General features: G+C 46.1%; 1 protein-coding gene across 1 annotated transcript; it reads left to right on the top strand.

The window, feature by feature from the left end:
* Positions 1-7,654: 7,654 nt before the first annotated feature.
* Il36rn (interleukin 36 receptor antagonist) lies at positions 7,655-12,793 on the top strand. The gene is made up of 5 exons (XM_087899916.1): positions 7,655-7,795; positions 8,134-8,186; positions 10,320-10,405; positions 11,536-11,663; positions 11,871-12,793. Exons 2-5 carry the CDS (start codon positions 8,155-8,157, stop codon positions 12,093-12,095), a joined length of 471 nt encoding a protein of 156 aa, XP_087756042.1. The 5' UTR covers positions 7,655-7,795; positions 8,134-8,154; the 3' UTR covers positions 12,096-12,793.
* Positions 12,794-14,172: the final 1,379 nt, after the last annotated feature.

Below are 14,172 nucleotides of genomic sequence, written 5' to 3'. Positions count from 1 at the left end.
CCAGGTCTTCCTGACAAAGTCAAGAGGAGGGAGCTGCATCACCTTCAAGCATACACCGATGAGCTCAGGCCAAGTCTTTATGTCTAGGGTCACTCCCTGCCAGGGTGAGCTGTTCAGGTCGTCTGCAGAAAGAAATGGAAAATTAGGTACGTGAATCAGTCATGTGGCTGTTGGAATAGGAGCTAAAGACAGCTTCTCTACTTTATACTGGATGATAGCGCCCTCTCCTGTTCAGAGTGAGACTGGCAGCTCAACATGCTTTTCAGCCCAGCCTGCAGAGCCTGTCCAGACCAGGATGAAAGGAGCCAGACTGGCGCTTTTCTTGACCCAGCAGCTTTAGTCTTTCTTGTGGCTAATTACAATTTAATATTAGGTTCCTCCCAGCAATGCACAAATCTTACCATCCATGGGAGAGTCCTCGAGGTCTGGAGATTGTTGAGATATTTATTACAAGGCAAGTGCTTGAACCTGCCCCTTGGGAATGACCTGGATCTCGGGTGGATACCTTAGGGTGGCCCTTTCTTTTCCTCGGTGACACAATCAGGGGAAACTGCCTGTGGGTGCAACAGACACGGGAGCCTCGCCCACCCTGTGGGCTGTCCGCACATTATGCCCAGTCCTAGCCAGTAGAACTGGCTGTTCCCCTCACCATCACTTCCCTCCACCTCCACCTCCATCCCCTACTGGGCCTAGATGGTACCAGCTGAAGTGCTGTGACTCCGCCCACCAGCTTCCCTCTGTCTTTCTCAAGTCTGTTCTCCAAAGCTGTTCCCTCAGCCCAGCCCCACGGCCCCACAGGATGATTTTATGGTAAAGCTCAACGGAAGAGGGAGTCAGGGGTGATAAGACATCCTCTTCTGCTCACACCTCCATGCCCCCTGCCTCAGCAACATCTCTTCTGTGCCTTCATTCCACACAGCTGCCCCAATGAGGAGCCTCCCTGTCCACAAGGTAGCCTGCTGCAGTGCTGAGTGGAGCCTTCTTCGTCTAAAGTAGCTGTGCTGTTTTGATGTTTCTGAAACCCCATTCTTTTTTACTAGACCCTTAGTCCTTCAGGCAGTGAAACACTGCCAGTGATGTGCACTCGTTCCTAGTTCTGCCCTTTACCCATCTGCATTTCCTTTAAATCTATAATCTACAAAGTTGTTCTCTGTTAAGGAATGTAGACTAGATGAACTGGACGTGAACGTCCACAACAGCAGATCTACGTCCTACTAAATTCATGGCCTTAGGGGACCCTTTTCTTCTAAGTGGGAATAAAAGCAGCTCTTGCCTTCTATGACTGATGTGACTAGGAGCTAAGACAAGAGTTGGCTGTGCTTTAACACAGTGCCTGGCACAGTAAATGTGTAGCAGAAGTGAACCCTTCTTGTCAGAACTTTCAAAACCTAATAGCAAATCCTGTGGTCATTTAACACGGTGAATTGGGTGGAGAAATTGCCCAAGCACATACAAGATGGCATTAGGTCTTGAAATCTGCCTCCTATGTAGGTCAAAGTAAGCTAGGCCTCTACTATGCTCTCTTTAATATTTAGGATGAGTGCAGAAGAGATGGGGGGAACCTAGGGGACAGGAAATTTGTGAACAGGATCTGCACTACCTGCTGATCCAGTTCTTCATGGGCTCTGCCTCATTAGGACCTCTCAAGATCTCAGTGCAGAAGAAATTAGCCTCCTCTTTACACAAGGAAATAAAAGTTAGGCAGGATGATGTGTTGCAACAGAAAGATGAGACAAATCTCTCAAGACTGTTGTGGAAACAGAGAAGACGGCACTGGTGGTGAGGAAGTGGTCGTGACGACAAGGTTGGTGGTGAGGATGCTGGTGGTGAGGATGCTGGTGGTGAGGATGCTGCTGGTGAGGATGCTGGTGGTGATGATGCTGCAGGTGGTGATGCTGGTGGTGATGCTTATGGTGGTGAGGATGCTGTTCCTGAAATAATGGCACAGCTGTTGTTCAAGACCCTGCTACATCCAGGCACTAAACACATGTATTAATTAATGTAACAAAAGAATTAATTATCATTTTAGTGCAATCCTCACTTTATATATGAAAACTCTAAAATATATAAAGATTAGGTAACTTGGCCACTACTCTAGGAGGTGACAGATTTAGACCTGATCTGAGGTAGCCTATAAATGGCCGTGAAGGAAATACTTTTGTCAGATCACATTGTGTCAGTCACAAGTATTTACATCTGTCTTCATAGTGCAAATGCAATCATAGACAATATTTCAGCAAATAAACTTCATTATATCACAGTAAAACTTTGTTTATAAAACAAGTAGTGGGGTTTATCTTGGCCCAACAGACAAACTTTTCTAATCTATTCTCTTTGAAACTTAGTGGTGGAGCGGGGCATGGTGGTGTAAGGCTTCAGTCCTAACCCTTGGGGAACAGAGGTGGAGGCAAGCAGATCTCTATAAGTTAAGGCCAGCCTAGTCCAAGTGAATTTCAGGCAAGCCAGAGCTACACAGAAAACTCTGTCTCAAACAGACAAAAAGGATTTATTTCTTTAATTTGTGTTCCTGAGTGTAGATATGGACATCATATGAGAGCAGTGCCCACAGATTCCAGGAGTCGGCATTGGGTTCCATGGAACTGGAATTACAGATGGTTAGGAGCTGCCCCATGTAGGTGCTAGAAACTGAACCCCGGTCCTCTGCAAGAGCACGAAGTATTCTTAACCACCAAGACATCACTCTAGTCCCCCAACCCATGTTGTTAACTACCACATCAAGAAAATGGGAAATAAAATAACAATGATAAAATATTAGACAACTCCTTGGCCTTTGTAACATGAGAAAGTATAACATTCATCCTGGTACAGTATCTGTTTATAGAAACACATTCTAAACTAGGACCATCCAAAGGGCTGAGGTTTCATCCATCCACATAATTGACAGGGAATTATGTCAATTCATAGTGTGAATCGCATCCACCAGTATTAGGCAGGAGAATCTGATACTTAGCAAGGCATTTGATCGATTGTACAATATGCTAAATGGTGGTGCGTACCACGGGAAAAAATGAAGAATGGCGAGAGGAGCGTAGGAGAAACAAACAGATGCATACAGTGGTGAGGTCAGATGGAAACGGCGCCACTGAATCAGAGACCTAGGAGAGGCAAGGGAGAGAGCAACTGATGCATTTGGTGCAGAGCTATCTGGGCAGAGAGATAGGTGGGTGCAAATGTCTGGGCGGAGAATCCCTTACTGGCTCAGCTAAGAAAAAACGATCCATGTCGGCTCTTACTGTCTTTGATGAGGAAAGGAGGGGCTAATGGTTTATGGGAGCCTCACTTTGTAGGGTCTTATAATTATAGTGAGGATTTATCTTTTATTCGCCGTGTAGTGGGTACCAGAAAAACAGTTAAGAGTTGACTTGGGTAGTAAAGGGATTACTCTGACTCTTCTTGGAGTCAACAGCCTTGGGCTCAGGCTCTTAGTCTCAATTTTTGCCTTATTATATATCAGTAAAATGTAATGAATCTTTCTGTGTCTGGTTCCACATTCATAAAGCAGACAGAGTAATAGACATATAGTGTAAGAGTATGAAAAACGTCAGGCAAACTGTTAGCCTAACTCCAGGGGACCCTGGACTCTTTGTGCGCGCATGCTCAGAAAGTGAATGTACTGTCTTACTCCCTTATGCCTATCTATTCAGAGGTGCTGCCATTCCCACAAGGGTGGTGGTGAACCACCTTGTCACTTGGGATACATTGCCTCTCTTTCAAATCCGACATGATCTAGGACATATGAAGACCACAAATAATTGAGATGTTTGTTGAGAAGAGGAGAAAGCCCCTGGCTGTTGTGGAGAAGGAAAAGCAAGAGTGACAGAGACGTCGAGTCCTTGTGACGAGGTGTGCTAGTTAGTCACTATATTTAACGAATGAGCCCAAACCTAAAGCAAGAAACCAGTGGTTCTGGAATCAGACGGGTCCTCCACCAGGCTCTCGCGAGTTTGCCGACCAGGCATCAGCTGGGGCGGCAGATAATGAAAGGCTCACTGTGGTGGAGGATCTGCCTCTGAGTTTGGTTCTCACGGAGGGCTGGCTTAAGACCTCTGTTCAGCACTGTGTGGTACTATGACCTGCAGCACTTTGGGACTGACCTGACTAGAGCAACAGGGAACGGAGAAACCAAAGACGCATAGACAGAAGAGCAAGCATTGAGTGGACCATGGGCTCTTAGGGCCATGAGTCTGCGGGTGGGAAATTTAATGTGTTTATTAAATACATCTGAACAAGGGGGCAAGCTTGTGGTACACAGTTAGCTAGGATTTGTAGAGATCTCGGAAGAAAAGTAGCCCCAGGCTGCAGTCATTTGAAATGAGGAAGTTGTGGTTTTAGCTATAAGTCAACTGTCCACCAACATCTATACACAGCCCAGAGGAAGGCTTTGCCATTTCCATGAGTCTGAGGCTTTGGGTCCTTTACATGGCTGTCCCAAAGTCAACAATACACCTTCACTGGTGACATCATTTCTTCATAGTGTGGGCCTCTGTGAGGACACTTGAGTGTCTTTGTCATGTGGCAGTTGAATTCCCCCAGGGGAATAATCCAAGAATAAACCAGGAGGAATCTGAGGTGTCTCTTACGCTCTGGCTTCAGAAGTGATACACTGTCATTTCCCGCCACAGAACGCATTTGCTGGAAACAAGTCATCAGGTTTGGCCTACTCTCAAGAGAAGGCAAATGAAGGATCATCTCCTGTAGGATTATTTTTTGTTAATCTTAGTTGGCGTACAAAAGGATAGGTTCCCATAGACATGTTCATGCGGGTGTGTTGTTCTGCTTTTCTCCGGCTCACGTTTTCATATTCCTGTCCCCCTATGACAAGCCTCCTCTGAAATGTCCAAGAATCCATGGACAGATTAAGAATCTACACAATCAACTTTTTTGCTGCCTTGATTATATGGAAAAGAGGATTATTTGACTCATCTACAAAGTTTGGAAAGTTGAGTTTGACACTTGCCTCTGGGGAAGCCCCCCTTGCTGGTGAAGATTCTTCAGAAACCCAAGAAGCTGGCTTAGGGGACTTGCCCAGTGAAAAAGGCATACACAAGAGATAGGGCCAAACTGGCTCAGATACCAGATCCACACCCTAGATAATCCAACTCATGAGCCTGTAATCCTTAGCTAGATCAGCTCATTCCTCAGCCCTCAGGACTTAATAACTTCGCAAAGGTCCCAACTATCCCCACTTCTTAATATTCACAGTGAGGATGAATTTCAGCATAAACTGGCTCTTCGCCTGTGTTCATTTGTGATCTAAAGTGATGGTTTCCTCACGGCATTTCCACACCTGCATATGATATGCTTGGACCATAATCATTCTTTCCATAAGCCTTTATGATCTCTTCTTCCTCTTTTCTGATTCCATATCTCTCATAATCCACCTTTTACCTTCTTGTTCTCTTCTTCTAGCTAGATTTCACAAAGGAGTGAAATCCTGCATGACTTGTCTTTATGAGATTGATTTAATGCATTCAGGATGATGAGCCCCAGTTCCATATGTTCCTGAAGTCACACAATATTATTATTGTTTATGGCAGAAAAGAGTTCATAATATGTGTACACCACATTTCCTTCACCCGTTCATTCACTGATGAGTACCTAGGTGAATTCTATAACTTCTATACCATGAATGGTGTAGAGATGAATGCCAGCATGTGTTTTAATGGAGCTACTGAACCATAGGCATAGGATAGGTGCTAATCCATAGTAATGAACGTCTCGAATCAAGGAATAGGTTCTAGAGAGAGGTAATTGTTAGGGACATCTGTTTCATGTTGTGCCAGAGGGAGATCCAAACTCCATACTGACATCATTTTTTTTATTACATGTGGAGACTTGGTTAACAATGGTTGTGCGTCTTTCCATTCATCCATCCTTGTGTGTGTCCTTACGTCAGCACATTTCACAGCGGCAACACTGGCAGAGACATCCCTGCTTGTACACCCAGCAAGCCTGCCGCATCCCTGCAGGCCAGTCACACAGAGGCATCATTCTGTCTCAGGGCCTCAGACACTGCACACTGGACGCTTGGGCACAATTCACAGGAGCAAGGAGTCAGGGTAGATGACCTGGGAAGATGGTATTCTGTTTTTTTTTTAAATTTTAACCATTTATATTTTTGAGAATTTCATACATGAGTACTGTATTTACATCATGTCTACTCCTTCTGCTCCCCCTGTAACTACTCCTATATACCTCCTATTCTCTCTCAAATTCAAGACTATTTCTTCTGAAGTTATTATTGTATTACACATGCATGTATATGTAACGTACTTAGTCTGTTTAGTGTTTCTTGTATGTACATGCATTTAATGCTGACCATTTGGGACTGAATAACCTACTCGGGTGCTCATCCCTAGAAAAGTTAGTCTCCATCTCTCATCCAGCCTATAGTTCTTCACCTACAAACAGGGCCTTGGGAACTCCCTCATCCACAATGACATGTCTACTGGTGTAGTCATTATACAGGTCTTGTTTAGGCATCATAGAGGTTTCTTGGGTGCAGTGTCCATGTCATGTCTAGAAGAACAAAAGTTGTCCTGGATCTCTGGCTTTTTTAGGTGAAACGATATCGTCTTCTCTGACAGACAAGAACAATCTTTCTTAAAACTCTGTCTTGCCTATAGGCTGCTTCTTCCTGGAATTCTGTTTTGCTTTTAGATATTATAGGGTAGTTCAACTTAGTCAACTAATAGTTCATCTGACAATTTTTCATAAGACAACTTGTACATTAAATTTACTTTTTTGAGAGATGTTTGTCCCAATAACAATCAATAGTTATCAGAAGTATTCAAAACTTCTAACATATTTCTTATGCAATGATTCTTAGCACTAATTCTGTTACAATTTGTGGAGTTATTAAAAACACAATCAATTATTTTATAAATGCACCTGCTGGGCGGTGGTGGCTTACGCCTTTAATCCCAGCACTCAGGAGGCAGAGGCAGGTGAAACTCTGTGAGTTTGAGGCCAGCCTGGTCTACAGGAGCTAGTTTCAGGACAGTCTCCAAAGCTACAGAGAAACCCTGTCTCAAAAAACTAACAAATAAATAAATACACATTATATTGCTAACCAAATATTTAAGACAAAATATACAATCATAAAGGTTGCACATTATTTTCTTAACCAAATATTTAAGACAAAATATACAGTCATAAAGGTTTATCACAACAGTGTTCAATAACAAAATCAAGCAACAAATAAATACAGTTGTAGGAGACCAATGATAAGTAGATGAGTAGACATGAATGATGCTGTAGCTATACATAAAATACTACATGGCTATTAAGACTTATAATGTTATTATCACGTTTGGTACGGAAAGATATTCTGCTATGTTCCTACACAAAAATAGAGCTTGAAAAAAAATCATGGTTTCTGTGGCATTGTCATATGGAAGCTGCCTCTAGTTAAATGTGTACAAAGGAAAAGGTGCTGACATGTTTTTTTATGTATCCAAAGACAGGTAAGCATGCATATTTTTTTCTTTTTTGCTTGTCTGGACTTTCTGGTTTTTCTACAACTGTTGCCTAAACATTCCTAAGCAGATCTCCGCCTCCAACTGCTCCATAGGTCTGGCAAAGGCAGAAAGGAGAGACTGGAGGAAGGGAGGGAGGGAGAAAGGGAGGGAAGAAAGAAGGTTGCTCTGGCTTCCTGGATCTGAAGCAGCTGAGTGTTCCTGGAGAGCTGGGAAGGCCAGAGGAACTCCTCCAGAACCCTGGGAAGAAGGCCATCCTGAGAAACTCCCTTCATTGAGAGGAGGTGCAGCAGCAGGTGCTTTGGGGGAGTTTGGGACGGTGTGAAATCATTCTGGGAAACCCTGCTCCTCCCTCGTGAGTTTCAGGGCTCCTCCCTGGATCATTAGTGTACTTCGTGTACTTAAAGGACCAAGGCATCTCAGAAGAGCAGAGGCACAACCACAGGCTCCTGCCTGGAGAAGGAGAGAGCTGAGGGCTCCTTTGTGGGCTCTTTCCTGACTTCCAGATCCAGAGTCTCCTGCTGTGGACAGGCTGTTCACATGCTGACAGGCTCTGGAGTCTGCTTTCTATTCAAGCCCCTGATTTCCCAGCCTGTTCTTTGCTCAAAATTTCCTGCTGTTTCTTTCAAAATAGGGTCTACATAGTGTGGCGTTCATGATGGTCCTGAGTGGGGCACTGTGCTTCCGGTGAGTATTCGGTCATGATTTGGTGGCGTTCTCAGAAAAGTGAGTTCCAGGTAGACAAGAAGGTGTTGTTATCCCAGCAGCGCTATCATGGGTAGCTGGGAAGATGGGACCAATACTGCCCTTGAAGCTTCTCTGGCTTTCTTCAGGCTGAGAAGAATAGATCAGGAGTCTCACAGGCTTCTGGGTTTAAGTGTGTGGGGTGGAGGATGGGACAAGCAACTAGGCAGTCTAGAACAGCAGCCTTTGGTGAGGAGAGTCCAGTCTCCCTTACAGAACTCCACTGTTGCCTCCCATAATCTTGAATTGCCATCAGCTCAGTCACTGTGGTAATCCCTCCATGGTCCTTTCTGCGGTTGGGTATAGCCCAAAAACTTCTCTGTTGCTTCCTGGTGTGCACTGAGCCAGGCACCCTACTACAGATTTTACAGCAGCAGGTGAGAATGGTCCTTACTCTTACCGGACTCAGTCAGCCCTCGGCATCTGTGGTTTCTTCAATCACAGCATCAATAAACGGAATTGAAAATATTATAAAAATTTGCATGTGTGGTGAACATACACAGGCTTCCTAGTTATTACTTCCTTAAATGACAGCATCCCTTCTTCGGGGCTGTTTGCATGTTGTTAGGTATTACAACCATGGAGAGAGGATTAGAGTATTCAGGAGACGGACACCAGTAAGATGCAAGTTCTACATCCATTTTCTCTAACAGCCTGAGCACCTGTGGGTTTGGGTCTCATCTGTAGGGGTTCCAGAACAATCCCTATGCTACCAAGGGGTTGGAGGACTTCTCGAAGCATGTTCTCTGAGGCTCAGTCCCCTGAGATAGTCGATGCACTCCTGTTCTCTGAGTGAGTGCAGCTGCAGAATGCTGCTTCCTCATCATGTTTGGAGCTGGGGGGGGGGTGGCTCAGTGGATAAAGTTCATGTTGGGAAAAATGTGACTTCTGGAGTTCAAACCCCCAGCATCTGTATAAGAGCCTGAGGCTGTCTGAAGCCAGGCCCTTTTCTCAGCACTTGGGATGGAGGGATGGAGAGGCAGGAGATCCCTGGGGCAAGCTGCCTGGAAGAGTCAAATTGGCAAGCTCCGGGTTCAGCGAGAGATCCCACCTCAGTAATAAAGTGGTACAGGATTAAGAAATACACTCAAAATGGAGTTGTGGCCCCATGTACATGCTCAAACTTGTGAACATGCACACACACACACACACAGAGAGAGAGAGAGAGAGAGAATAAAATATTCGGCCAGACATCAAAGCAATTGTTACACTGCAAAATATCCCCATATGATGTCAGCAGAAGTCTACTTAAGTTCACGTAAGGTCTACGTAAGCATATTTCACCTTACAGAGTGTCAAAAAATCAGCTGAAAAGTCATTTTGAAAAATAAAATAGGACTTTAAAGAAAGTCCTCAGAATGGAATATATGGCCCAGTGGAAGCAAGTGTGCTTTGAAATGTTCAATAAGAAGGAGCCGAGAGGTGGATTCAGGCAGAACTATGAGTTTGAGGCCAGCCTGGCCTACAGAATGAGTTCCAGGCCAGTCAGGGCTATATGGCAAAATCCTGTCTTAAATAGCAAAACAAAACAAAAAAACCAAGCAGCAGATGCTGATTAAGGGGAGTTCTGAGTGTTGTTTAACCCACTGTCATGGTTCAGCGACAAAGAGAGGACAAGTGTTTTCTTGGCTGCAGCTCTTCTCCAGACCTTCCTGTGCAGAGTTAGCTCTTTGCTCACAGGGATCCCACAGGGCCAGAAATGTCCAAACAACTTGAGGCTCGACAAAATCGTCAGGATTAATAAAAGAAGCCTGTGTGTCAAGGATGTCAGAGAAGGTTGGAGAAATAGTCCCTGGGCTTTGAAGAACCCGGGCTCTGATTCACAGATTCTTCCAACTGAGCAGAGAGATTTTCTGGGATATAAAAGGTTTATAAGGGACGAGAGCAGACATCGGGCACAGATGGGTGGCAGAGGGGTCGTTCTGCAGAATCAAGTCTGAAAGTTGGTGGCTGTGTCTGGCACCATAGAAATAGAAGAAGAGAAGATAGCTGAGTTTGGGGAGACCTTCTGGAACCGGGCAAGGCAGAGTGCTCATCCCTATCCTTATGGAGTCTTGTCCCTTCCTGGTGTTTCAGAATGAAGGACTCGGCCTTGAAGGTACTTTATCTGCACAATGACCAACTGCTGGCTGGCGGGCTGCATGCCGGGAAGGTCGTTAAAGGTTGGTATCTATGAGTCCCAGGCCTCTGTACTCTAGGGGGTATGCATTTAGAAGCCTTTAAATGTATCTGTAAACCAGTGGCAGGCCTTCAGACCCAAGAACCACCATGTCACATAGGGCACCATAAAACAGGCTTCAAGCAAAGTGGGAACGTCAGGGAAGCCTCTGTGTAGATGTAGAGTATTTTCTAGGATGAATGACTTGTGTTTCTGTCACAAACTCTCTTGGGCATTCTATGTCCTTGGGAGACAGTGCTGTGCAAAAGGCTAAACTAGATCTCCATTCTCAAGTGGGTGGGCTCTGCTCACCATTCTGCTCTCTAGAGATCCTTGGATTTCCTCAGTGCTGACATCTGGACAGTGGGGTCCCCTCTGGCCTCTTGCTTACTCATTGTGCCCTCATACTTTGACAGGCCTTTCCAAATTGCTGCATACATGTTTGCTTGGGGTACTTATGGGGTACTAGATCTATACAGACCCCTTTGCTGCATATGTGAGCACTACATGAGGGTATAGCTATATGTGAATGCATAAGTTCATATATGAATGTGCTTAAGTATGTATGTGTATACTTCTGCAAGCACATAAGGATTATATGTGTGTGTGCCTATGGATACATACATGTTTTGATTATGTGTAATATGCATGGGTGCATACATGTGTGTGATTACATCTATGTGCATATGCATGTAATGATGTAATGTGTGTGTGTGTGTGTGTGTGTGTGTGTGTGTGTGTGAATGTCTGTGCATGCGTACATGGGGAGATGGACGATGTACAGAGAAGAAGAGGGAAATCCTATTCTGCAGAAATCCTACAGGGGATAAAGGCATCCCACAACTCTAGCAGGATGTGACAAAGTCCAGGAAAGGTAGCCTGGAATAAGGGGTCAAGGGAGTTAAAGGGAGTCGTGGGAGGGGTGATCTCTTGTAATTTAGAGAATCAAAGTTTGGCCCTGAGCAAGAGGAATGATTTTGCCTGGTGTTCCTGTGCTTTGGTTTATGATCTGGGCCAGGCAGAAGGCAGGAGGCTTCACACTGGTTCTAATCCATTTAAGGCCCTACTGGGTGGGGAGGAGGGGTAGTGGGCTGAAGGACAAGCAGGTGCCTGCATCTTGCCTTTTTCCTCTAGGTGAGGAGATCAGCGTTGTCCCAAATCGGGCACTGGATGCCAGTCTGTGCCCTGTCATCCTGGGTGTTCAGGGAGGAAGACAATGCCTGTCCTGTGGGACAGAGAAGGAGCCAGTCCTGAAACTTGAGGTGAGTCTGATAGCAGCGTCTTCATGTTCCGGCCCTGAGCCAGGAGAGGCGCGCTCGCTCTGCCGCCACAGCCCAGGTAACCCTCAGCTGACGGTGAAGGCACTGTTGAACCAGCGCTGCCTCCTCTCTAAGAACCTTTCCCTTGCCCAGCTTAGCCCTCTCTCTTGCCCACTCCTGTGTCTCATCCACCGTGCCCCTTTTCTACAGCCAGTGAACATCATGGAGCTCTACCTTGGGAGCAAGGAATCCAAGAGCTTCACCTTCTACCGGCGGGATATGGGCCTCACCTCCAGCTTCGAGTCAGCTGCCTACCCAGGCTGGTTCCTCTGCACTGTGCCCGAAGCTGACCAGCCTGTCGGGCTCACCCAGATCCCTGAGGATGCCGCCTGGGACGCTCCCATCACGGACTTCTACTTTCAGCAGTGTGACTAGGGATGCGTGGTCCCCCAAACTCCCTAGGCAGAGGCAGAGTAGTCAATGTGGGTGGGGGGCAGGTAGTGATCGAGGGGCTCCATGAAGGGCGACTCCCTCCTCCCCCTCCTCTCCGGACTTCCACTTCTGACTTAGGAGGTCTACAGCCACTCTCTTCTCCCAGTTTCCCAGTGCCAGTAAATTCTTTGGGTATCTGGAGCTCAGTGTATAGACTCCTTCCACACAGGATGACCCTACCTCTGGTGTGGAACCTAATACAAACCATGTAGGACAAAGAACAACATAAAATGATTCTTGGGTGAGCGAGTGATGGAGACTGTTCACGCGTAGCGAGATCTGGCACAGAACCTCAGAAGCTCTGCCATTCCCTCCAGGGCAGGAGAAGGAGGCGTCACCAAGATCTTTGCTTGGCTGAGCCCCGTCCCTCAATCCTGTTGCTGGCTTCTGCTGCCTCTTTCATCCCTGCCATGTTTTTCTGGTCCTGAACTGAGAGGGTGATGTCAGGAGAGAAGACAGAAGATGGTCAGGCACACTGCTCTGGTTTGAAACCAGAGGTATAATAAAAATCTCAGATTCTGGTCGTTACTCACACAGAAAGATGTTCGCGAAAATTAGGTGGAAAGAGCTTATTGCAAAGTAACATGTCTTGCTTGCATTTTCATCTTAATTAAAATACACTTAACTGAGCTATTTTAAAAGGGGTCTGGAAGTGCTTGCATCAATTGTAGCAATGTCCAGGTGGGGGCAGTATAGGTGACTTTTTAATTTGTGTTTATTAACGCCTCCATTATGGAGGTGTGTGATTTGCATAATAATAAGAAAAGGAATCCATGTGGTGGGAAGTGAAGCATACAGAACTTCTGATTGTCCTCACCCTCTGCTACCCTGAAGTGTAATCTAAATTGAGCTCAGCTGCCTGCGCAGAGAGCAAGAGGCAAACCCCAGAAAAGCTAGGAAGAATGTAAAGAGTTTGCACTGCAAGAAAAAAGGAGCAAGGGGTGGAGGGAGGAAAGGAAGAGGAAGGCAGCAGGAAGGGAAAGGAAAGGGGAAAGCGACCCTGCGCTTTGACCCGGGATGATCTCAACCCCTGGGATTCTGAGTGGCAGCCAGCTTCCGAAGGGGCTACTGTGTTGGTTAGCAATTTCCCTCCTCAAATTCATGTCCTTCCCAAATCTACGATGCTCTTACCGGGGCAGGGTCTTTACAGTTAAAGCGCTGCACTAACTCTCACTTGACTGGTGTCCTTCAAAAACGAGGACTGGACACAGAAGAGACACAGGGAACAGGCCCATGTGATACAGAGGCAAAGGTTGAAGTGACATTGCCGCCACTGCCACCAGCCAAAGAGGATCCCCGGACTGTGTGGACCACCAGAAGCAAGGAAGAGGGGAGGGGGGAGTTCCTTCCTAGAGCCTCAGACTGTGTGCCGCCTTGCTGAGGCCTTGACTTCAGACTTCCAGTCCCCTGCACTATCACAGAATACATTTCTGCTGGTTTAAGTTTCTAAGTGTGGGTGATTGGCCCAAGCAGCTGGAGGGAACATGGAGCTTCTGGCGATCCCTGTTCCCTGGGGTTCATTCCCTCTACCGCTCTACCAGAGTTATCGGGGGCGCTGGAATACAGCGGAGGTGATAGCGGGCTACTGCAGAGGGTAAATTATAAAAGGCACCTTAGTGGTTTCTTTGGGGGGGGCTGTTTATCTGTACACTGTGGGAAGCCAGATTCTGTGCTGTAAGCTGCCCTGTAGAGAGATCATGTGAAAAAAAAACTAGTCTCCCGTGGACAACAGCTGCATGTATGAGCTCAGAAGCGGGGCTTACCCAGCAGCCATTGCGACCCAACTGCTGGCTGGATTACAATCTCATGAGACACTGTAGCACAGCTGCCCTGCTCCTCCAGATTCCTGTCTCATAGAAACCCTGTGAGCTCATCAAGGCCGTCTCTAGACTCTGGAGTAAGTTGATAAGCTGCAGTAAGTAATATCCAATGAAAGAGAAGCACGTGCATTTACTCTATTAAGATCAAAACTTTCTCCAGTATTTTCATTTTTCTTCTCAAAAGGAACACTAGCCCTTTA

The sequence above is a fragment of the Myodes glareolus genome, chromosome 21, assembly GCF_982192425.1.
Source record: "Myodes glareolus chromosome 21, mMyoGla1.1, whole genome shotgun sequence".
Lineage (NCBI taxonomy): Eukaryota > Metazoa > Chordata > Mammalia > Rodentia > Cricetidae > Myodes > Myodes glareolus.
The sequence above is the reverse complement of the archived record's forward strand: the minus strand, read 5'-3'. Positions and strand labels throughout refer to the sequence as shown.

Coding starts and splice junctions, on each gene's coding strand:
- Il36rn (XM_087899916.1), top strand. CDS start 8,155: ATGATGGTCCTGAGTGGGGCACTGTGCTTCCG. Junction 8,187..10,319: donor AGTGGGGCACTGTGCTTCCG/GTGAGTATTCGG, acceptor CTGGTGTTTCAG/AATGAAGGACTCGGCCTTGA. Junction 11,664..11,870: donor AGCCAGTCCTGAAACTTGAG/GTGAGTCTGATA, acceptor CCTTTTCTACAG/CCAGTGAACATCATGGAGCT.